This window comes from Diadema antillarum, unplaced genomic scaffold (assembly GCF_040938485.1).
Source record: "Diadema antillarum isolate AM-2024a unplaced genomic scaffold, OU_Dant_1.0 seq00000674_RagTag, whole genome shotgun sequence".
In the NCBI taxonomy this organism is placed as follows: domain Eukaryota; kingdom Metazoa; phylum Echinodermata; class Echinoidea; order Diadematoida; family Diadematidae; genus Diadema; species Diadema antillarum.
This window is the reverse complement of record NW_027271580.1, coordinates 116,845-143,356: the sequence shown is the minus strand read 5'-3', so window position 1 is coordinate 143,356 and position 26,512 is coordinate 116,845. Positions and strand designations below refer to the sequence as shown.

General features: G+C 40.2%; 1 protein-coding gene across 1 annotated transcript; it reads left to right on the top strand.

Moving 5' to 3' along the window:
* The first annotated feature begins 295 nt into the window (after positions 1 to 295).
* On the top strand, positions 296 to 25,462 carry LOC139736938 (uncharacterized). The gene is made up of 5 exons (XM_071647611.1): positions 296 to 542; positions 12,189 to 12,296; positions 16,274 to 16,406; positions 20,121 to 21,531; positions 25,376 to 25,462. The coding sequence occupies exons 1-5, from the start codon at positions 296 to 298 to the stop codon at positions 25,460 to 25,462; spliced, it is 1,986 nt and encodes a 661-aa protein (XP_071503712.1).
* Positions 25,463 to 26,512: the final 1,050 nt, after the last annotated feature.

Sequence of the window (26,512 nt, the reverse complement as noted above, 5' to 3'; positions counted from 1 at the left end):
TCTCTTGATATGTCTGGTAAGATATCCTTCATTGCAATTTATGTTGAAAACGTAATGATGGCGATCATTCTTAAAGGAATCCAGGATGAGGATGCTGCCGGTGATGACGAGTACGGTGATGATTACGTCGATGACAATGTTGCTGACGATGATGGTGATCCTATGTATATTGTATGTCGTTGGTGATCATTTTGATTCTATTATACATGTCTTCACCACATACATCTGACCAGTACCGTGATCTCCCCTCCCATCCCCTCTCCACTTCATCCAGCCCCACCCCTTCCAGGAAACGATGCCGCACCACATCGACAACCCGCCCTTCAGCCGCAAAGATGCCATCTGGTCCGGCTGGCTCATCAGTCGCATCCCCAGCCTCATCCCGTTCCGTCCGTGGAAACAGTACTGGTTCGTGCTCGCCGACGGCCGCATTCACTACTTCAAGCACGCCGGATCCGTGCCCCTCCACGGCTGTCGCATGATATCGCGAACGAGCAACGACCCCGAGGAGCCGCTTGGATTCGTACTGGAGATCAACCCTCGTAAGTGTTGTCATATCCTCAAAAATATCTGATTTTCATTCGGAAGCAGTAAGCCTTCCCCTTAGTGTCCAAAATTACGCCTTAACTGATAACTGGATATAATCGACGCCATATTTGAGAGATGAATGTAATGATCATACTAGATGAATTTTCCTTTCATTATTTTTATCCAAATGAAATACATTCACTGGATTCCTTTGAACTCAAAGGACTATGATGTATGTGATATAGTGCGCTTTTCTATTGGCCTGAATAAACAAGTCTTCCAATCTCATTCATGTCTGTTGTGATATTAAATGGATGTGTGATGTCACAAGTTGAAAAGTAGAAAGACGTTCATGCCATGTCAGTCTACCAACTGTTTACAGTGTTCCAGCATTTTACTTCTCAACCATTAAATATGTCAGCGTGCTGTTAATAAAATTGCCATAACACTTCAGCAAATGATATTTTGAAATGGCAATGTGTGATTACATCGTATAAATAATAATGAAAAACCACGTTTTCACACTGTAGTACAGGGGTCGCGGAACGTTTTGTTGAGGGGGGTGGGGGTAAGGGTCAATGTACTATGTATTTTTTCTTTTTTATCATATTTTTGGGAAGAGCTTAAAATGTGTGTGTGTGTGTGTGTGTGTGTGTGTGTGTGTGTGTGGAGGGGGTGGATGCAGTCCCCCCCCCCCCCCCCCCGCCTCGCTGCCCCTGTTGGAGTAAACCTGCCAGGCGTTAACCATTTTGGTTGTTGTACATGACAGTGGTCAGTCCTGTGTTAAATCTTATTGTTCTTTGGCTACCTATATACATCTTTACTACTTGTATTTCTTGCTGGATGTTCCTTAGGTTAATTTTTAAATCATACTCTTCCATGTCCTGTAAACATGAAAACGAAAAGGCGCTAAAGGTTCGCGTCTTCCAATGTTTCCAAACAGTTGCGGTTTTCCTTCTTAGCTCATGCTTACAGTACTTTAGTTCCTCGAGCTCCGTATTTTCATTACAAGGAGGATACTGTCGACATTGTGCTATATTTAGACACGACTGGGAAGCGTGACAGGATATGGGTTGATTGGGGGACACGACGAGGAGGGAATCCTTCCGACATCTTAATTTCGCAGCGGGCGAAACAGTGAAGGGCGAGTCAGTCGCTGACAATCTCGCGTCGTATCGCAGTCGGAACGAAAGCGTCGACCTAATAATTGTCGGGTCGCAGGCAATGAAAACAAAAATCCTCGAGACTAACATTTTAAAGTTCAATTCCACTCAGAGTCTAAGTTGACTTTAAGAAATAGTAAAATCAGACACATGACTCGTAAAAGTTTCATCGGAAATCGGACGTGAGATGTGAGGGTTACGGAATCATTAAAGAAGTAGGAACCTTTTGAAATTCACATACTTTCAACCCCCCCCCCCCCCAAAAAAAAAGGAAAAAAAAGATAGATACAGTTGGAACCATTATACGTGAAGTCATGATTTCAGCTCACAAATCTCCTATTCGCTTGTACACAAATCTTCATTGAATTTCCTGTTTTGACCTAAATTCAGTAGGACGAAATTCTATTCCTCGGATCGAATTGCTTTACAATTATGACGATTGAGCACTGACTCCATAAGCTGGGAGAGGTTATAGTTACTGATTTATTGGGAAAACACAAAAGTTTTATGACAATTTCTATTAAGGACGTATCAACTGGGCATTGATTATTAGACAATAAGGCAACAATAGACTGTTTTTTTTTGTTTGATTTTACCTGTATATTTTTAAGTCAACTTGGACAAACTGTCAATGGCTTTTCACTTTGAGAGGCAATCTAAAGATTTCTTAAACTTTCCTATTATACAGAAGTATCTAAACGGCACTAAGCAACCATACAGTTAAAGAGATGGTGTAGTATTGGTTGAGATGAGGATTGAGCTTTTAACTTTTTGCGAGGTATTATTAGATACCACATATGACATGTTACGCAGCATACAATTCTGTGAGGAATTCAAAGTTTATTTGATGACGATCTGTTTTGAAATGGCTGAGATATTCCAAAACAAAGCAAAACAAAGCGATCCTTAAAAGGTGGGTCCTACCTTTTACTATAGGATCCCCAAGTATTTGATATCTTGGCCATTTTAAAACCAATTTTCATCCCTCTTTGAATTACATGCTTTTTCATGTTTCATAAGAGGTTTCTCATTATCTTACAAAAATTGGAAACCCCAAGCCCCATCTCAGCCAAGACTACACAATTTCTTTAACGGTTCGTGATGACTTGAGGCATGCTTGAGATAAGTACCCACCAAATCTGAAGAAATAAAAGGGAGACCGTCAGGATGAGCGTTTGTCCTACCTGCGGAGTCACTGATCTGCAACAAATGTCATATTCTTACAAACAAGAACAGCGATCTCTATTTGTATTTACTACATATTTTGAAACGCTCTCAAACCCCTTTGCTGAAGGTGTTTTGAAAAATATTTTGTCCCCTTTACGCCAATACTTATTGACTATAAAATTCATTAAAAAACTGCGCCCGTCTATCTAAAACGCAGTGCGAGCACACGCCTCTGCGTGTATCAAACATCTCCGACATCGGTCAGTGTAGACCAAGAAATACCAACATGCCGTGGAAGATTATTTCCGATCTACACCTGATATAGAACGAGTAATCCTCAGCCGCAGCCTACACGAACCTTGACATCTATGATCGACAGACGTGTGGAAATCAAGAGCTATAACTGAGTGTTGTGCGGTAGTGTTTACGCGCATTTTGCAGGTCTTTCCGATATCCAAATTAATTTCGTGGTATATGTGGTATATTTGTATCAAAGTGTCATGTGTCCTCGAATTTATCAATCGTTTGTATTTACTTTTAACTGAAAAACCGAATGAAGTTACTGATTTAAGTCTATCATAGAGACCATCAACTGCCTCTAAATGTCTTCCCCCACGAGTCTCCACTGAAGCTATTATAGGGTGCCTTTTCTTCTATCAACAGCATTTCTCCTAATAAGACCTACCACTTAAAACGAGTCACTGATATAGAATGAATTGATACCCCCACACTTCATTACAAGATGTTGACTCTTGGACATAATATGATATAGAGCACCGAGACCAATACACGATATCAGCGAGGATGTCCTTTGAGATCCATATCTGGCATTTTACGTGTTTTAGGGAAGGTATAGTTGTTTTAAACTAATGTGAGAAAAGACGACAATACTTGCAGATCTGCGGGAAGGCCTACGTTTCCCTAATTATTAATGACGTTGTAAGAAAGTGGGCTAGTTCTGTCGAAATTGATATTTCGTTTTACCTTTTCTTTTTTCTAAAATTGAATGTGTCTGCTCAAAGCTCATTATATTATAACGATGAAAAACAGTTTATCAATAATGTTATCAACATACTAATATGATGATTTTATATTTGATCAATATTCAATAAATAATCAACATTACATGGTATAATCAGTCATTTTGTAGACCAACTTCATTCACATATGCTGCTTTGACGCAGTCGTCCAGTCTGCAGATACACCTTTTGGCACTGGACTAATTTCAGCGGAAGACATGTGACGTGTCAAAAACTTGACCACAGACTTCACTGCCTTGAACTGGACTTGTTAACTCGTTCACACAAACATCATGACTTTGCAAACTGTGATACTATCACTGGGTACGTTCGTGTATTAAAGGGGGCGCAGGTCCGCTATACGAAGCTCTCTCTCTACTGGAACGAAATAGTGGCTATTGAACTGCCTTGTAATGCCGACTGTAGATGACTGTTCAAGTATTTTTTGTGCATCCAATACGCTGCCTCTTTTTATCTTGATGGGCTGCGACTTTTCCTACAGAAAAGGGAAGGGTGTGTATTGACTGCAGTAACGTATGGTTGATGTGTCATTCCGGAGGGGGCCTAGATTCTACGATACTTTTTTTTTTTGTTTCCTTCCTCATTATATACGTACTGTGAATCCTTGAAGGGACGGGGAAAGTGAAGCTATAAGAGGAGGGGGAAAGAAAATTATCAGTCGCAACAGGAACAGTCTGTCGCAGATGTTGGAGCAGGGATAAGGATGGTGGCACTGAGAGAGGGAAAGAGAGGGTGTTAATAATCTCGAGTTTTTAAAGATTAAAGCAGGATGGAGGACGTACAGATGAACAAACAAACATACAAATACATGGACACACAGAAAGGATGCGAAGAGAAGTAGGACGAGAATAAGAAGAAGGAGAAAAGGATGAAGAGACGTGTATAAGTATGGGTAGATGAAATATCAAAAGATAACAAAATACATTTTTCTTTGTTATTCTTTGACAAGGCCATGTACGCTTGCATTCCCTTGGGCTTATTCCCCTGATAAATATTCCTCATAGATTTGCTTGTTGAAAACTGTCTCTTCCACCTGTTTAAAGATTTGTCATGAAAATAATTTATGTATTATTTCACACGATTATATATTTGTAATGAACTCTTGTTTATATTTTCATGACTTGTGAATATGTTTGATATTCTCATTCTCATTTTTCTGTTACACAAGTGGAGAAATATGGACAATATACTGAAATATTCAGAAAGCGGAAGCGAAGAGCATTCAAAAGAAAACAAAAAGAAGCAGACAAATAATAGATAACAATATAGGAATGATAATATGCTGATAATAATAATAAGAGGTAACACAAAGAGAAGAAGAAAAAAGAAGAAGAGACAGGAGTAGAGATCAGGGGAGATGGAGTGAACAGCCAATTCAAAGGTTACAAATTTCTAGTGTATTCTTGTATGATATTATGTTCGCTTCGACTCAGTCCCTGAATTGTCAATGTTTCAGCAGGGAGTAACATGGTCATCTCAGCAGTGTTCAAGTCCATTTTTCATCGCGGTGTAACCGTCTCCTCCCCAAAGCATGGCCCCGCCTTCCCCGTATCTTATCTGAATATCCGTTCCGCGAGATCGGCTTACTCCACAAGGGACTTCCGAGCCATCATGAAGCAGGTCTCAGGTTCGGGACGGCGAACTTCACAAGACATCCTGTCCACACAGAAAAGCCCGAGCAGCCTCGTTCGCGATGATTGAGAGGTGGTGTGGAGACAAAATGAATAAGTTCCCCTCGCTTTTGTCATCGGCCATATACATTATGATTTCCTAAATCTGCCAAATTGCGCGAATAAGCCTCTGTCGTCTGCGAGCCTTCTTGAAAACGAAACACCGACTGCGATAAATTTCAGTGTCTGCGGAGGATAATGGCATATTGTCAACAACCCCTTTCACACATTTTGGGAATTTCTTTACGTGAGTCAAGAATATCATAATGACTTCTATTCTTCTAACGGCATGTCATCAACACCAATTCATAACTTGTCTGGGTTTTTTTTTATTTGATTTTCTTCTCATGCTATTACATCGAATTTGCTAAACAGAAGACTTTATTCATTTGTTTGATGGTAATAAGCATCTTCGTTGATAAACCTTCGCGTCATTCTTGTAATATAAAGATAAGGCAAATGAAAATACTTTCGCTAAAGGATAGGTCAAATAAACATCCTAAATCGAGATAAAAACCAAATATTGCGGCAGAAATTAAAGAGGATAAAAAAGCTATAATCCGGATGAGAAGTATTGAGGTTTTTGACAATTCTTATGATCTTGGGGTGAAGTGTAATCCACATACACTGATCTGGAGGTATAGTTAGCGCCAAAACAGCAATCCGCAAGGTACCTGCTTGAAGGGATATGACATAATGTTGTTGTTGTTCCAAGTACACTTTGTGACGCTATCTGAAACTTCTTGTGAGTTCGACTGTGCAAGTGTGTTTATGAGCATGTATTATGTGTGTGTATAGTTGTGCGCGTTTCTCTTTTCTTTATGTGTAACCTATAATGGCCTCTCAGAGATATGATCTGGCCATTTTTCTCTTTGGTTCGGGTCTCATCGTTGCGACATTTGACCTCTTATTTTCCACCCCAAACTGAAGTCCAGAGATCTGTAACCTCTGTCTTAGCGGTTGTAGACCTTTAAGACTTCCCCTTGGCAAATCGACTGCAAAGCTGCCTTCAGACTAACTTAGTCCTGCTCGGCGCCAGTGTGGCGCCCGCTTCTGTCCGCGTCGCTTACTCGACGGATCAGCACTAGTTCGGAATCGCAAGCCCCATGACTAAAATGTGATTTCTCATATTACCCCAGAAATTTAATGTTAGGCAAACAAGAATTACAGAGAATGATCGAGGTCTTACGCGGCTTTTAAGCTTGGCGAGGCTCCAGGGTACTCCAGGTTCATCTGTAGCCGGAGAAATAGACATTACCACAAACTCATTCTGTTATGAACACGACTTGGAGAGTATGTATATAGTACCAGGGTATACATGAACAGAGAAATTCTCGTAGACATTTCAATACTATTAAAATCAGCTGCAAAAGTAGTAGCTTATGATAGCACACTCATACTCACAGAGAGTAAAATGGCGCGAATAGATTGGAAAGAGTTTTATTGATTTAAATCAATTGATTTTTTTTTTTGGATATGTGATATATATTTTTGTTTCTCGAGTAGTGACATCGGTCAGAAACACAATTAGGGAAATCAACCAAGGACATGTTGTCATCAATAAATACTCATAAATTTATCATCGGTTTGTGAATGAAAACATTATAAGAATAGCGCTTTTGGTCGGTAATTTAGCAGCTACAACTCTTTCAAACTACACGTGTATAAGCGTTATAATTATTGATGATATTATGATGATCCCTGAAAAGTCAAATGTCTTATCAGTACAATCTGCTGTAACAAGCATCTTGCAGTCGTTTAGGAGTGTGAGCACGTGCGTGTGTGGGTGTGTGTGTGTGTGTGTGTGCGTGTCTGTGGGAGATGAAGAAAAATAAAAAGAGAGTTTTTAGGTCACTTTTTTTTTTCTCAACTCACTTTATCGCTAAGAATCATGCGATGTCATCCATGCTATTTGAGTCGAAATTTGGAGGACAAGAGTTCATCCGGGCATTTATTGTCCTACACCCAATCGTTCGTCCTCACAAGGATGATAGGTCAGAATGTTCAAACCTTACCATCATCACAATCATCATCATCATCATCATCATCATCATCATCATCATCGTTATCGTCATCATCATCACCGCCATCATCATCATATTATTTTCATCATCATTCCCGTCATAGTTACATTCCTTATAGGCGCAGCCAAAAATTAATTCTTAATGCACCATTCAAACAAACAAAAGAATATGAAATACTCACCCCGACCATTTCAAAAAGAAAAAAAAATAACGCTCAAGATGTGAAGAATTAAAAGCCGTTAGTCAACGCTGAGCAACTTGATGAGAGAACATCATATTAGATAAGAAGACAAAGCCGCAAAACAAAAGGAATAAAAAGTGAAAGTAAACCAACAGAGAAGCACGAAACCAAACAGAGGTCACCAGTATAGATAGTGTCTACTAGTATACCCACATGTGACATTCCCCGTCACTGCCATTATAAAGCTTACTCAGATGAAGGAGTTCAAGACCACTCTTAATTCGTGATAAGTCGATCTTAAGATCTCGTGAATGACAGGACGTGACTTCTGAAAGTCCAAAGCTGTGTTATTTATGTTCTGTTTATTAGTTCCTTTGTCGTATTCTTCTTCTTCCTTTTTTTTTTTCTCTCAGGACGGGGTTTGGGGATTGATAGAGGAAATTGTTCATGTCGGCTACGAACATCCGATGTTTATTCATAATAATTCAGAGGCGTCACATGCAATGAACTGTGTATAACTACACTCGTTGTATCCTTTAACACCCAAAACGAAATCTTTCCATAAATTGTTTATCGCAACATCCATCCCCGTTCTAAATAGATTGCATTGATTTGGGTTGAGAAGATGATTATACGCTTTAATGCAAAGCAGGTGTATGGGAGGCCTCGTTTTTCCGATGTGGACCAGATCGACTTGATCTAATCGTGACTTTGCATCGTCACCGTTGCTGGTTCTATTGTAAGCTAAAAGTGACGGCCTAAACTTCCTCGGGTAACAACAGCTCTTCCTTCTGTTCTCTCTCCCAAAACATGGAGGCAGACAACGCCACCAAGAAGGTTTTCCCCTCCATTTTATGCCTCGTCACGATGTGTGTCCGTCCAATGAGGCCACATTTCTTGCTCGGCGATTCACTCTCGACTCCAAGTTAGAAATGCAGCGACACTTAAAACTGAGCACGGCAGCGGGTGCGATAATAATTGATCGGAAGTTTTCCGTAATCAACGTTCCCAAGGGTTTCGTTTATCAATTATAAGTTCGTTGGCCGGGGCTGGGCTGCTCATATTTTCTGTTGACGTCACTAGTTCTCATGTCGCTGAATCGAGAGATAAGATGTCAGTAATAGTAACTGTGCTGCCGACCACTTAACAAAAACTGTGCAACTAAAGACGCGAGCTGTGAAGTATCTTCTAGTCACTGAAATTTCCTAGAAACTTGCGAAATGTGTTCATTGCGAAAGCAGCACTTCCACTTTGCCGCCAGGGTGATCTTAAGTCTTAATGTGTTGGTCTGAACATGTACATGCTGGTGTTACCTTCTTTGACACGTAGCAATATTCCTGTTGATGAATCATTAAATGACGAAATTCGAGCATAAATTTGTGTTACTGCAACATCATCAATGACAAAGCAGATGACACGAAGAGTGACAAAGTAATACCAGTCTACCGAGTGCCAAAGTGACATGGCTGAATAATACCCGTATGTCTACTCACAGCACAACTCATACGTCTCAGATGACTAGATGTCTTACACCAACTGTATTTCAGACAGCAAAGTGTTCCTGTTACTGTACACACTTACCCTAACTTTGTCCAATGATCACAGCCCAATTCATAGTCAGCGCATTCATTCCTATTCATCTCGAGGATTGCTTGACACCTTCGATGGGTTACAGATATAGCATTTCTTTCTAAGCATTTGCTAAGATAGGGAGTGCTCTTGAACTTTTTTTTTTAAAGATGACCTATTGTGGAAGCTGAATTCCAGTCTTTGTCTGTGGTACATGTAATATCAATATTGTGATTACACATCTTATCTAGATCGCGGCTCATTTAAGCTCTTCCGATTTTGTAAGTGGCTTCGCGCTTCCGATCTCTGTATTTTCATGTGTATCTGACTCTTAACCAAGGTTGCCAACGTGATTGGAGAAAGAATGTGCCGCAAATGGGAAAAAATTTGTATGATACGAGTCAAAAGTATAGCAAAATGTAACATTACTTCCTCGACAAGCATCAACAAGAGATTTTGCGATTCTTGAAGACGTAATGTTAAATTTTCAAGAGAACCCAAAGAAAGCCTGATAATGACCTGACCTGATAGATTTCATTTTTTATGGACGATTTGTCATTTTTCCTTAGAAAATATCCTGATTAATATAAAAGAGAAATCCATCCACGTCGAATAATCCCTCTTTGTGTCCACAAGTGATAGGAAATCCCTTTCAGACATAGAATATCATGTGTCTTGTCGAGCATATGAATACGCGACAGAGACAATTACGCAGGATGAGTAACAGGCAATTAATTTCACAATCGGCTGGTTGTACGAGCACTTACTGAATCTCTAACCCACTCTCTTAAGGAGCGAATTAATGTCATATGTTACCCTCCTCCCCTCCCCAGACATCTAACTGGCAATTTAGTTCACGTCCTACATGTGATATCTTATCACAATATCCTAACAGTGTAATCGAACAGCCATTATACTCGAAAATCGAGGGTCTGTCTTTTTCAGATGTCTTGTGCACAAGTTTTCTCCTTTTCGTGTACGAGTTTAAGTTTTTGTTCCTCTTCCTCCATCACTTTCCACCCCTCCCCCTCCTCCCTCTCCCGTTTCTCTTTTGAAAAGGGGACATGTTACTCATCGAGAGCTGTAGGGAGACAATAGGAAGTAGGCAATGAAGGACAAAACTTATCAAGGTCATTTCAGCGGGAAGCTATAATATAATGCAATTCTTCCGTGGTAAAAGCGTACAACTATATACGTTTACGTTTTGTCGGATCTTTCTACTAAACTTTTCCTTGTCTTTAAGTCATCGTTTCCAATTAGCGAGACCTGTCAGATACGGACCAGATTATGATATCAAATCGGTTTTTACACCATGCCTTTAATCAATTGGCAAGTGTCTAACAAGTCGGTTTTGGCAGTTGCCACAGTTTTGTTTGTATCTGATGTTTTAGCCAACTCTAAAGGTACTAGTAATGTGTCATAACTGCGGATCTGGAAGTAGACGTGTATTGCGCTTTACGGTATCGCGAGGACTGTCATACACTTTCCGTTTTACCGCATACTCGTTTCAAATGATGTCAAGGTGTCGCTGAATTGCTGGTACAATTGCATATATTGTAACATAAAAGTTAAGTCGTCCGAAAACACATCCTGAAGGCTGACGTGGCCAGCTTATTTGAAAATAAGAGTTAGTAACATTTGCTCAATCTTTGTGTAATGTCCCTTTTTATCTTATTTTCATTTGTCAGGATAAATATTATTCACCTGTTCCCATGAGTGGTGGTGACTGTTGATGGGGTTACAGCTGATGATTTGTCATCAAATATTCATCATATTTTCTCTTTTTAGTCTCCTCTCTCCCTTGCCTCTCTGACACTTCTAACCGTTCTCCTCGAGGGTCTGAATTGAGTCGATTCCAAACCAAAATACCCACAATGCCGTCAAATATTCCTTACATTAGCCTAAATGTGCCTCAGATCTCGACTGAGATGGTAGAATCATTCCCGAGTTGGACGGCTGACAAGAATGAGCTGCAGGTAGAGAGCAGCTCTGGAATAACATGCCAGCATGACAGAATTAAAGAGATCGAGAGGGAAAAAGCCGATGGCTTTTGATTAAACCCAATAATCCTGGTGCTAATTAGCATGCTATGGGCGTTGTCATATTAGACGTTGCGTATACATGACTTTGTCAACTAATGAATTTCAGATGACGAAAAATCGCGGCGATGATCAAGTATACAGTATATGACATTATAGAGTGTCTTTCTCATATTTGCAAGCACTATTTCATTTCAAACAAAGTCTCTTTATGCAAGCTTACAGATTACATCATACAATAAAGTCATTTACGATGTGTTGTGAGTTCTGCTGTTGTATGTTTGAGAATGGAACACACTGTCGAGACTTAGTAGGTATTCCGGTCTCACTCATGAAAGTGACTGTCTTCAGGGTGGTGGATCTCTTTTTAAAAATCTTTCACATATTTCCATTTTTTTTTTGTCTGTGAGTGTTTGTCTGTTTGTTTGTTTTTAATTTCTGCAAAATTCCTAACCATGGTAATATTAGAATATCTCACTCTGATTTGGGAATTACTTGAAAGGTTTTAGGGAGAAACACACTATTAAACTGAATAAAACCACTTAACAAATATTAAAGCCACGATGTGAATCTTGTATTAGATGTCAGCCACGTAATCACTGACAATTAACCGCATTTCCCCTACTAATCCTGTTACTTAATTGGTTCATCAGCGAACAGTTCCCGAGCTACAGCAATGTAAAAGCAATGACGATGATGATAATAACAGCTTTTTTACACAATAAATAAACATCACATAGCACATATACTAAAATTAAGGTGAAGTTGACATAATATGTACTCTTCCCCTTTCTTCTTATCATCCAGGTAAAAACCCCGACCAGCCAGATGTCCTCGGCAAGTCCTTCTTGTTATGTTCTCCAAAACAAGCAGAACTGGATGTATGGGAACGAGAAATCAGGAAACTCAGAGGCGGTAAGAAGAACAAGTCTATTCTAGTATGTAATCATTCTCTTCGAGTTGTTGCTGATTACTATGATGACCGATTGAAAATCGTGACATTTAGCGACGAAAACGTCGGTAGCATAATGGCAACAGGTGTTGACTTAGAATCTTCAGCTGCAGATTGTAACTGAGTATAAGAGCAACAGTGAGGTGATCACAAGATATGTGTCGACAATGGCACCAATCAATGGCACTGCCACGGACAAAATAGACAATGATCTTTTTTTCAGGCGTTTTCAGTCTAGTTTCAGACAGTGTTGTCAGTATCAAAGGGCTCTTGGGGTTCATTCCAGGTTTGGCAAGGTGTCTGTTTGGTTCTTTTTTTATGTTTAATTGTCATTTAGGACGTGAAAATTATGATATGCATGCATCCCTTTCATGTCAAGCATGTACTACAGAAACTCTTTTGCTCGTTGCAGCATGAAGCTCACTGGTAGCAGTCATGGCGTTCGTAGCTGTCAGTATGTAAGTTAAAGCGTGTCTGTCGGCGTGCGGTCATGAGTTACAGGCAAAGAGTTTCAAAAGTGCCCAATTTGAGGGGTGACATGATGGTAGGTAGTGGTGAGATAGAATCGTGATGCTGATATTAGGGCCAAGGCTAAATGAGAGGGTCCTATACTCGTTCTATTTCCCTTGAAATACTGTTTGTGAACGTGATGCAAAGCGGATGTTTAAGATTATGGTCTATGCACCCTTCTGGAAAATTATTACAACGGTAATCGCCACGTTTGATATCTTTGTCATGGGGACGTAGACATAATAATTAGGCAACAAGGTCACTCATTTCAAGTGAGCAGCAGAGCATGGAACGGAAGCAAACAACCACACTTTTCACAATACAATCGAAACGTTGTGACGATATGTGCAACAATATCTTGTTCAGATGTTTTCCGTTCATATATCCTTTCCACTTTATTGTTTTATTTCTGTCTTTTTGAAGTAAAGTACCGGTTATCATCAGTCAAGTTTCAGGGTATCACATGGTCCGTGGAGTCAGAAAGGGGGGGGGGGGCAATTGCCAATCAATCACCCCCCCCCCCCCCATGAAGAAAAAGACGCGTTGCGCCTTTGATAGAGAGAGATCTTAATTACTTCGTATTTACTTCAGCACTGCGACAATTTCATTTCAGTTACTATTTCTCATGGATAAAGGGGAAAAGTCTTAAGAGAGAATTGCCTTGATTAGAGTGATTGAAAAGTTAGGGCTGCTTACCAGATCAAACATACCTTCACTTCATTTGTTGAAAGAAGTAATGCCATGTTCTACTTAAATTTGTCGGACCAAGTCATCCTGGCATAAAGCTCACAGATGCTTGAAAGTGCTGCACACCGTGCTGTTTGGTCCATTGTTTTGTGTGGCTCAAGTTCAAAATACAATAATCAACGACAATCTTTAGTCGACGTGTTTCGGAATCGAGGAAGTGACAAATGAGCACAATGTGGTTTTAGGATCATGAAAATATGAATGTGTCTTCGGAGAAAAATATCTATTTCTGGGATTCATGCAATCGAAACATGTTTCACGTAGTCACACTTTCTTCCGAGAGAAACAAAACGATCCCACACTGTAATTCATACCACGTAAATATCTACACAAATATTTTTTCTTTAAAGTAGGAATAGAAAATACGATATGTGAAACGTCATATTAAAATTGCTACTGAGAGAAACTAAAGGATCCCATTCTGTAAGGTACAGGGCCGGCGCAGTGTTTTCAAAAGTGTGGGGGCCCACTTCCGGGTTTCATGAGCATGAAAAAAAAAAAAAAAGGTCCTCAGCTCATTTCTCCCCGTCCCCGTCCGCTTCCGGGTTTCTTCAGCTGACAAGCAAAAAAAAAGAAAGGTCCTCAGCTCATCTCTCCCCGTCCACTTCCGGGTTTCTTCAGCTAACAAGCAAAAAAAAAAAAAAAAAAAAAAAAAAAAAAAAAAAAGGTCCTCAGCTCATTCTCTCCCCTCCCATTTTAGTGCCACTTACGTACTTCCGGGTTTAAAAAAGTGTGGGGGCCCAAAGTGATGACACCTTATGTATTCCTTTGTATGGTGCACAAAAAGTGTGGGGGCCCGAGCCCCCACGGCCCCCACGGCCCCCACGGCTGCGCCGCCCCTGAGGTATACCACATCAATACACAAATATCTTCTTTTTTTTTTTTAAAGCGAGAATAGAAATACGATAACTGGAAATTCATAGAAAAACTGCATTGAAAAGATATGACCTAGAATTTTCGATTATCAAAGTGGGACAATTAGGGAACCACCCACTAATGAGAATTAGGGATTCTGTTTTTTTTTTCTGAAGTCTGTTGTTTTATCAAGTGTAACGCAAATGTCTAAATGGGGAGATAATTGCAGGTGCAAACTCTGTGTTGAGTTGTACATTGAGGGCAGTTTCGTACAGGAAGTGTAGTTGTCCTCAGTTCGTGGTTAACCGCACGGCGATCACACACCATCCTCATTACGGAGCCGTGGGACCAGATAACTCTGTACAGCTGTTAATTGCGACGCTTGGAGCATCCTCGTTGCTAAATTGGGTCTGACCTGGTCTATATTTAGGGCACTGGCAATCAAAACAATGCCTAAATATAGCCCTGGTTAATGTATTGTATACTCGAGTGAGTCGCTGAAACAAAATCAATTGAGAAGGAAGTGTGAACCTTGAATGGGTTCGTGTCCCGATGAGTTTGCTTGAAGTGCCCGGAAGATGACATCGACGAAGGAAGAGCATCCACAAAGCATCACGAGTGTTCTCAAAAGACACCTACTTTTGTCTGGTAAACGTGCCACATCTGCCAATTTACGACCGAAGCGTTAGAAGTTCAACAAGTTCCGTCGTTCCGCGCGTACCCGCCAATTCGGTCCTCTAATATACAGCGTTAGGGAAGTCCGTCGTATAGTTCGGTTCTCGTGTAAAGGAGAGGATAATCGAGAGCCTGATATTACGTCAACTTACTTCGTGGACATCCTGTTGCCGACAGTTAATACACCTGCACGTCACGCACGATCACATCAAATCCTGAAACACTTGCGTGCTCTGTAACGCCACCAAGCTTAGAAAACCGAATTATGCAAACTTTAGGTAGTGACGATAGCCCAGTTGGACTCTACTGAGGACGTATGGTACTGGATTCTGCTTAACGAATTCCTCATGCAACACATGTCCATCTATGTCTACTGAATGAATCCTCAATGCAGCGAAATGAATACAAAAAAAAAATATATCCCCCAGGTTGAGACACCTGAGCACCCTTTTCACTACAAGAATTCAATTATCATGGTTTACAATGACTGCAAGTGCCAATGACTAAACTGCCCACTTTCTGTTTCGTTCATTTCATTTATCATATCCTTCAATGACAGCTTCAAAAAAAAGTTGCAACAGCTGTGCATGAGTTTCTTTTTCTCGAAACGGAGCGAAACATACGCGTGAACATGAAAATAATTAATTCGACAAAAAAATGTTAAATTGTTAAAGTCAAGTAAATTTGATCTTGTGAATGGTCAGAACCACAACCTTACATTGCCATTTTTTGACGTCCAATTTCAATCTTAACTGTTGAGGAAATCCCACGAAGCTTTTTTGATTAAGCATGACTTTCAATTTGAAACTTAATGATAAGTCGGGTCAGAATTGTAATAACGGGTAAACTCATCCCTGCTTTGTAATATGGCTAACGTTGTGATAGTGTGTGTGTGTGTGTGTGTGTGTGTGTGTGTGTGTGTGTGTGTGTGTGTGTGTGTGTGTGTGTGTTTGTGTAGATTATGAACTGTCGTCTGCCATATTTTGGAAATATCAGTTTAATGATATAAGTAGTAACGACTTTGTTTTAATTTGTGTAAACCTTACAGCCGTTTCTTGTTACTGTATTGAAAAATCCCACATTTTATATTCATGTTCAAAGGATCTTGTTGTCTAAAAGATCGTTCTGGTTGATCTTGTTTTCGTCACTCCAGGAGTATTCGGCCAGAGTCTCGAAGACACGATCGTCAACGAGAGCGAGGAATGCACTCGGGAGATTCCAGTGGTGGTGGAACGGTGCGTGGCGTACCTCCGAGAAAACGGCCTACACGAGGAAGGAATCTTTAGGTGAGTTGACATTGACGCCAATTCCAGACGGTGCTCTTGATGGGAAACGCTTGACGCTTATAGAAACTCGCATTCATAAAGCTGTCATAGGTGTCTGTTTATATGTGCTTGTGTTTGTCATACATGTATGAGTGATGGAGTGTTCTGTGCGAACATCACCTGCATAGACCTACTTCTTCTGAATTCGAAACGTAGGCAGTGCAATCAGTGGCGTATCTAGGGAAAACGGCGCCCGGGGCAAGCGCGAAAATTGCGCCCCTAACTGATGATTTCTGAAAAAGTGTTCAACCCCGACCCGATCCCGGTAGGGACTTTAAAAAAAGGTCCGCATGATATGCTTTTTCAAGCACCTGAGAGGGGTCTTTTGAGGGTGATTTAAATGAAATAAATTTTAATAAATTTTGGCGAGCGAGCGCAGCGAGCGAGCCGAAAATTATTGTATTTCAGCTTACAAAACATGGAATTCATGTCATTTTTTCTTATTAAATCTTATAATTCTAATCTAGATATAGTGACGGCCTTATAGATAACGATTGATACCAACAAACTAAGGACTTGAAAAAATACTCTAAATTAGTATATATGCGCGAGTCAGCCGAAATTTGTATACTTCTGTGTCATCATTACGTTTTGTTCTTATCTTCTTCTTTTTTTTGGATAAATTTAGGCGAGCGAGCACAGCGAGCGAGCCGAAAATTTTTGTATTTCAGCTTACAAAACATGGAATACATGTCATTTTTTCTTATTAAATCTTACAATTCTAATCTAGATATGGTGACGGACTTATAGATAACGATTTATACCAACAAACTAAGGACTTGAAAAAATACTCTAAATTAGTATATATGCGCGAGTCAGCCGAAATTTGTATATTTCTGCGTCATCATTACGTTTTGTTCTTATCTTTTTTTTTGATAAATCTTGGCGAGCGAGCGCAGCGAGCGAGCTGAAAACTTGTGTATTTCAGCTTACAAAACATGGAATTCTTGTTGTTTTTTGCTTATTAAATCTTACAATTCTAATCAAGATATAGTGACGGCTTTAGAGATAACGATTTACTGTATACAACAAACTAAGGACTTGAAAAAATACTCTAAATTAGTATGCGCGAGTAAGTCGAAATTTGTTTATTTCCGCGTCATCATCACGTTTTGTTTTTATCTTCTTCTTTTTTTGATAAATTTTGGCGAGTGAGCGCAGCGAGCGAGCCGAAAAGTTTTGTATTTCAGCTTACAAAACATGGAATTCTTGTCTTTTTTGCTTATCAAATCTTACAATTCTAATCAAGAAATAGTGACGGCCTTATAGATAACGATTCATACCAACAAACTGAGGACTTGAAAAATACTCTAAATTTGTATGCGCGAGTAATGAGTCGACATTTGTATATTTCTGCGTCATCATCACGTTTTGTTCTTTTTTTTATTAATTTTTGGCGAGCGAGCGCAGCGAGCGAGCCGAAAAGTTTTGTATTTCAGCTTACAAAACATGGAATTCGGAATTCTTGTGTGAACACAATAAACATTGTTATTTGTCCGCGTCATCATTATGTTTTGTTTTTATCTTGTTTGATTTGGTTTTCTGCCCCCTTCTCCGTCCCCCCCCCCCCCCCTCCTCCCCCGTCCGGGCGAGTTTTGTTTTGTTTGTTTTTTCCCTCCTCCTTCTTCTTCTTCTTCTCCCTTTTTTGTTTCTTTTTTTTTCGTTTTTTCGTTTTTTTGCGCCCCCAAGGAGTGGCGCCCGGGGCACGTGCCCCCCTTGCCCCCCCCCCCCCTAGATACGCCACTGAGTGCAATACGGCAGTACACTCGTGCTTAATGTGATGGATTCGATAAGATTTTTAAAAACACATTGCCATGTGATATGACGTCACAGAATGCGAAATTGACAAAGACACATTGTCAAGCTTTGGACGTATCTTAGTTGGGTATAAACTTCATTGTACCCCAATAGTCCGTAAGCCTGATATTAGCACGACGTTTAAGTGAATATAATGCACGGAAAAGAAACAGGGTCATAGGCTTGAGATTTGATGATGCGCAGAAGCTAACCACAAACTTGATAAAAAACCTCAAGTTTCTCTTCATCTTCTAAACACTTATTTGCGTTGTTATTCCTCTTTCCCGTTGGGTGGATACTTTAATGGTTATAAAGCACCACAAAACATCAAGCACAAAGATCCCCGGCGAGTTAACGTCTTGATGTTCCACTTAAAGCAGACGGTATGATGGCTATCACTACATGGGCGTGAGTCACCAAGACTAGACCCGCTGTTTCGGGAGACAGGGCATCCTATGGGTCTATTTTTACCCTCCGAGCGGTGCGCGAACAAGAAAGGGCGTGCAACGAGTCCCTTTGCACTTCCATTTCACTTTGCATCAGCTATCTTGTTATAACAAACAGGCCGTTGGGAGGAATTGGTACTGACCTTTACGCTCAGCTGTTCAGAATTCTTGAAACTGTCACAATTTGTGGAGCTGAAACTCGCTTACAGATTCCCTTTCAAGATAGATTATCGATCGAAGTCGGAAGAGTAGTTCGTTCGCATTGCATGAGCCACTTGCTATTTGGAGATTGTCATGCCACTTTTTGTATATATCTTTATGCCTTTGAAAATCTTCAGAGTACTGACTAAGAGAAGAGAAAGAAAACAAAAAGAAAAACGAGATTGACTTCGTCTTGTCTTGTCATTTCGTGTAAAGATTTATAGATTACTGTTGTCATGATGTCGACTGAAAGACATGCCAATTTACCTTTCGTCAAACTTCCTATAGATTTCGCCCCTACAACTACTTGCTATGACTCATTCACCGAAACAAAAATTGCACTTTACATACATAAACTGGTCGTGCCTGAAAATCGCCCCCACACTTCAGAAGAATATTCATCGTAATCTATAAGCTTAAGTTCTGTGAAGCTTTTGCTCTTTGAAGTTGCGTCCCTGGGAATTCTCCAGGAACATGATTTCGTACTTAAAGAGAAAATAGCCCATCCCTACGGAAAAGTCGACAAACGTTCATCCGCTCGTTTTTAAATGCCTTTCTGTCGTGTTCTACGTCTGCATCCCTTATCCAAGGCATCTCCGGGTCGCCAGGAGGTTGAGTCACCAGTTACCTTGGCAACACATGCTTGTAATAATTCCATTTGTTGCGTATCTGAAACCATATCTGGGGGAGACGCAAGGGATAGCTGCTGGCACAAACTTTATGACAATAATCTGTTGTTGTTGTGTTTTTTTTATGTTGGACTTTCCCATACAGGCATTGGTTGAAACAAATCGTTGTCAGTTACTTCAGGTAGATAGGATGGATGCGTAATTCAAGGAATGAGTAAACAGATTGATAAACAGCTGATAAAATGGATCGACGGGAAACGATTTAATGACTAAATAAACCCCAGAAAAGTTTGATGCATAGATAGACAATCTCAACTGACAAATCTTTTCATGATTATTCGGGATGATGTCAAATGAGTTGACAGTCTCCTCGTCTCAAAATGACCGATTATCAATAAAAGTTAAACGAATTCACATGAATCTTATAAAGCTGTCCATATCAGAACGCACATCTAAATAGGTAATCAATTTCCATTCTTCTGAAAAAGACCCCATATCTAAATATTCTCATGAAACACCCTGAAATCCGTTCATAACAGCTTCTTCCTCTGCAACAGAAACTTACAGGCATTTTCTCTTTCTCTTTCTATGCTTTCTGATAGGCTGAATGGTCGTAGCAGTATGGTGCAGCAACTCCAAGACATCTTTGACAACGGAGAATTCCCTGATTTCGACAGCTATGGCGCAAGTTCACACACGGTCGCGTCGCTGCTTAAACGTTACTTCCAGTACCTCCCGGAGCCCATCATCCCCTGGAGACACTGCCGATACTTCATCCCTGCCATGCAACGGCTCCAGCAGTGCGAAGAGGAAGGACGACGACAGCTGGTCGTCCAACTCGCTCTCCTACCCAAGGTCAACTACAACCTCCTCAAGTTCCTCTGCCGCTTTCTGCACGAGGTGCACAAGTTTGAGGCCCACAATAAGATGGGATTGGGTAACCTCGCCAACATCTTCGCGCCTCACATCCTGCGTCCGCAGCACGCAGAGGGGTCGTTTCTGCTGGGCAGCACGGCCCTCAGCCTCCAGCTTGTACACTACCTGATCCGGAACCAGGACAAGGTGTTTCCGCCCATTAGCACGATCCAGATGCATTGTGCCCTCACAACTAAAGACTTCATCGCTCACGAGAAGCTAGCGAAGGAGTGTGCAAAGAGGGCGTCCCTCCAGGAGAGCAAGTACCTCAACCACACACCAATGGGCACCCCAGAGGAGGAGCCTAGAATGGCAAAGAGGGCGCTCCGACCTCGAGAAATTACCCAGGAGGAAGAGGAATGTGGGGAGATGTTCAACTATGTAAATGGTGAAGTAACAGATGGAGACATTGAAAATGGCATCAATGACTGTTCCGTGCACAGCATTTATGAAAATCTAGAAATCCCGACGAATTCCACGCAACATTCAGTCTCCTTGATAGAGTCGCTCAAATCCAGGATATCGGAAGTACCTAGCAAACCAAGGACACAAACTGAACAAAAGGCGAAGCGTTATGGTGTGTCTTACCGTGATCCATCATCTATAATGTCACCCGCCTTCAACGGACCAAAATCGTCGTCGTACTCAAACGGGACTTCGCACGCAAGCCATCCAAAAGAGGAGGCTGTTGGTCGCGGTAAGAAACCCAAAGTACTCAAGGGTGATGTGCACAGTCAGTTGCCGCATGGGACCACCTACCAAAACATCGAACTCGGTGTCTCCTCGATGCCTAACGGGAAGGAATCACGGCACACAAACGGCGAAGTGCTTTCCAAACCTCTGCCAGAGATGCCTCCAAAGTATGGCGAACATATTCACAACAGCACGCCGAAAATGGTGGGAGACTACTCGAACGAGACTTTTACCACGCCGTATGGGGTAAAAATGCCACCGTTGATCAACGGAGAGGTTCCAGGGCACATGCAAAGTATGCGGAACAGATTAAGACAGAAGGATGACGAGTTGAGCAAGCTGCAGAAGTCCATGGAGCGGTTGAAAAAGGAGTACGAGTCTATGAAATTGAAGTTGAACGTTGAGGTGGGTACCGTTGATTTTACTGTTCAATCCTGATGAGTATGTAGAGAAATCTAAGGTAGATGTAAAGTAAGGGATTTTCGTTTGTTACAGGTACCGGTGTGCATGATACGCATATTTCACGAACTCCCTCGGAGTCATACACATGTACACGCGTGTGCCGTGTGTATTTGTGTTGTGAGTGATCATGTATTATATTCGTGAGGACAAAAAACAAAGAAACATTGCGCTGGTTGAATAATCTACTTGCTCATTCCATCCAACATTAGGCCAGACACTGTATAAGGTCACGTAAGTACCTGAGGACAATGTTTTGATGCGTATTTTGTTGAATCAAACAAAGTCTTTTGACTTCCTGTAATTATTATTGATTGAGGAGCACTGCCGCGTGTTTGAACTACATCCCTTTAAAATTTCATTATGTTGACATTGGCCAGAAAAAAAAGTCAGACTCTTTTGTCAACTGGAGAAGAACTAAAATCATTGAAATTTCCTAGTGAAAAATCCTTTGTTTAACAGGTGGGCTTGACTTGCAATGTCACAGAAATTAATTGATTTGCATGTAGTCAAGTTGATAAGACGTCATTGCGTTACGTATCAAAATATACAGTCTTCTCACTTTGTTTGCATTGATCAAATTCAAACATTGAAGGAGTAAACAGCGATGCTTGAAGCACACTCCCAATCCTTTATCCATCGTCCTTGAGCTGTCTGGTGTTCGATAATCCCTTCGAGGAAGTGATATCTCCTTGACAAGTTTGGAGTTGAGAGGGTCTCCCGTCATAACGAAACGTCGCAGACTGCTGCCGGCGCTCAGGCCGCTGCCTCTACACTAAAATTATCGAATACACCAGTAAAAATAGGCCGTATGAATTGATGACATGATTAACACCCCCGTAGGCGAGAGTGGCGGAACAGCTGAGGGGAAGTAATGCGGTCTCTTCTCGGAATATTAAGTTTATTTTAAAATTGTGTGTCAAACTGCCACGAAAACTGGTTCCACATATATCACTGCCCAATATTACCCTCATTGATGAGCGCGTCTCTTGAACAGGATGAAAACATCACTGAATAATTAGAAAACATACAGGAAGAACCATCGATAGAAATCCATGCTTTAAAGAGCACCTGGAAGAAAACATGTAGCCAAAGTTAAAGGACTTTTCATAATTGAATTTGATAGTCCACCACTCTTTTGATACTGCATACTTTCACATTTATCATCCTCCTGTTTTACAAAATATATAATTACGAAGAAATGCAATTTATAGAGATAGCGTGTTAAGCTCTATGTACCTGAGTTTGAGAAAATACATTCATTTCCCTCCACCGTGCATCTACGAAAAAAAGTTTCTCAATCATGGAAAATGAATGGTACATCATATCTTTTATCAATATGTATATCAGTATACTCGGACAGCAATGACCAGGATACTGCAGAAATATCAGTTCCAATACATAAACGATAATCGAGGATTAAAGGGTGATTATTGTCAGAACAGTTTTAGATTGTATATCGACGGGATGCTCTTGAACATGTAAGGTGCGCCCTTTGTGTGAAGCTGCCTGTCAGTGTTCAAGGTTGAAGAACTCTAACACTGACGGAAAAATGAAATCAAACAAGAAAACACAACCTCAACATTCATATTTAGTAGAAAACATTGGAGTAGACAGGTTACACCTTGACGCTTTCAACCTCCCCAACAAAGTCGGCGTGACTGGGAATCACCGTCCCGCTCAATATCCGGCGCTTGGCTCTGAAGCTAATCCCCAGTGTTTACATCAAGTCGTGACATGTGCTCTCTATTAAGAGATAATGATCCATCATGTTCCCCAGCCCATGCAGGACAAGAAAGAGTCTCGATAAATTATACCGCTTTTGTTCAACGTACTATTAATACTCGGTGTTCAGCGAACATCACCTCTAAACTACCTTCAACTCACCGGTACCTTCGTCACTGCAAGCGCAATTACAGCTGCAGACACGGAGGCACTTACAGGTCATGTTCAAGGGACATTGTCAGGACAAGGGAACTATTTTGAAATGACGCAATGAAGAAAAAATAACAATAGAGCAAAAGTTTCAGCAAAATCACGACTTCTTAAGAATCCTTCAGGGACATTCCTAATCTTTTTGTGTCATCAAGTATGCCGTCATCAATGCCTATCTATATTTTGAATACCAGTTTCTGACATGAGAATGTCATCACATAACTGACATAATAATTTGACACTAAAACAAAACGCTAGCATGATTATTAAAAAGAAAGAAATATGAGAATAACTTGTTGTGATTATGTAGTTCATCTTTGTCATAAAAATCTCAGAGATTTCAGTGCATTTATTCTTCTATAAACCTTCAAGTAGGGAATATGTACCAATAAAGGACAGAGAACATAAATGAGAATTTGAGTCAATGGAAATCAAGTTCGCACGTATGTGTTGGGTTTTTTTTTCTGATATGAACCGTAAATGAGATCCCCGTGAAATCATGCAGAGCCAAGATTGTCACAGACGAAACAAAATTGAGGTTGTCAAAAAAAGTTGCTACACTCGATTTTTTTTGTTTACTACTCACCGTTGTTCACGTGTCATCTGGGAGCTTTCAAGGCTACCATAGATAAGTCACACCAAGAGGAACTTGGGTTAAACAATGCCACATAAATGGTTTGTCGATGTAATTCCGATATGAACAGACTCGTGCTATTATGTCGTCTGCCAGTACGGCGTGAGTCAGAGGGGGTGCCTCGACATCTAGGGCGAGGGGGGTTTGAAGGGCGTATTTCCTAGCCGCGTCTGAGTGAAACCACTAAGTTTTAATCATGGCTCTGGAAGCAGTAGTATAATTTGTTTTTAAAGTCCACCGAATGTAATGTAATGTATCGTTCAAAGGATTTCGTGTATGATTAGATAAATACTGTAAGTCTTTTTGGCAAAACATCAGGATCTTCATCAGAAAAAAAAATCATTTGGATAAAAGAATACGCTTAACACAGTACATCGTCGCATCGCCATTGAGACGAGACCTTAAAACGCCGTTTATTTTAAGATGACAAAACAGAAACAATATAATGAATTTCTTTTATAAGTCTATCAATTTTCATTATAATCTTGTCTACAGTATGCTCAACATGTAAAATGCGATGCGTGCGGTACCTACTTATCCCCCACGAAATAAAAAAAAAACCCTCTTGCAGTATATACCTGAAACAACTAGATTCATCCTTAATCATACAATCGTTACATTAAGTCAGAATGGTTGCAGATGTAACAATTCATGAATGTATATATTCATTTCCAGCAGACTATACATTGGAGGAAAATGATGTGATATTTTCATAACGGTGGCGATGTTTGCCATTTTATGTCATTCTATTGGTCCAGAAGGCCGATTCCCCCATGGAGAGAAGACATGTTAGCAAGGGCAAAGGAATGACGAATGTAATAGATAAGAATTGATTGCATACATTCTGATTCCATTTCGTAATTTAAAACGGACAAACAAACAGCCCAGTCCAAAGTAGGGACTTCGCTTTCACGCTTTGACCATAAGCATGACAGAAAAAATGCTTGATTTGCTTTTATAGCAATAAAGGATGTTAGAACTGAGTAAGACACCACCAGGAAGATGGAAATCACGCTCAGATTGTATGATTATTGAAAAATTTCAAAGAAAAGGCTTGCTAGAGCCCGGTAAATATTCTTATATATTTATCTTTATGTTTTGTTGTTATTGTTGTTGTTGTTGTTGCATTGTTTTCATTATAGCTCAAATAAACAATGCCCATTATATTAACGTTTATAAATATTTTGGGTTTCTTCCTCTTTCATTGTTACATCTCTGCAGGAATCGGCACGCCTAAACGCAGAGGAGGAGAATCAACAACTTCATATAGAGCTGGAATATCTGAGGAGATGCCTTGCTAGCAGATAGTTGGAAATAAATGTGTCTGTTTGAGTGTTCTCATCGTTTGAGTATCTACACAAAGTGGCTGCCTTTCTTTGTCGTCACTAAATGCTTGATAAAAATTGACAATATGAGTGTTATATTCTCTCAGTTTCAAACGTTTTATAGGGCCAGTGTTCTAAACAAGGCCTTATGTACGATGTGCCTTATCAAAATGTTGCTTACTTACATCGGGCCAGTTATTTGTATAGTTTAGTAAGTATTTATGATCAATGAATATTTACCTGTTTTAGTTATTCGTGTCCATGGAAAACAATTATTTTCCATATTGGTTTTCACTAACGCGTTACTTTTAGGCCAATGATGTTAAAAGGCATGTCTTCCCTTCAGTGTGATTCTCATATTCAAGATTGCATTGTGGTACAAAAGAGAGGAAAAAAAACCTGACATATATTGTCAGTTTGCTTGCTCTTCCAGTGGACATGATGGGTGCCAAACGTTATAAGATAAGATAGGAACAATGCTTAAAGGAGGAGAAAAAGGGAAATTTAAGAACATTGTTTACATTGTAAGTCAAAATCTTATCACTCTCTGAGGCAGAAACAGAATGTCAGTATAGTAGCAGTAATAGTAGTTGTAGTGGCATAGTACTCTTTTAAGTGACAGATATGGTAGTTGGCCTAATGATGTTTTAGTGATAGCCGCGGTTAGTTAAACAAAAGAGTCAAACTGTTTTAAGGGTGCGGTTAATATTTGTGTTTCATTGGTTCCAGTACCATTATAGGTGATTTACCTATCTACCTACCACCCCCCTCCCCCCCCCAAAAAAAAAAGAAAGAAAGAAAGAAAGAGAGGTTTGGTGAATTGTCAAAATCGTAGCAGAGCTTTCATTTTTATATAAAGTCTTGTTATGTCTACTTATTGCTGCAAACCATCGTGTAATATTGTTATAATCATACTGGCTTGCGAATCTCTATTCTTTTCGAATGAACGGCCAAATCTTAGGCAACATTTTTTTTTTTACTCTTTCTTGTTCGTCTTCGCCAGCTTATCTACAATTGTAGAAGATTCTTCTTT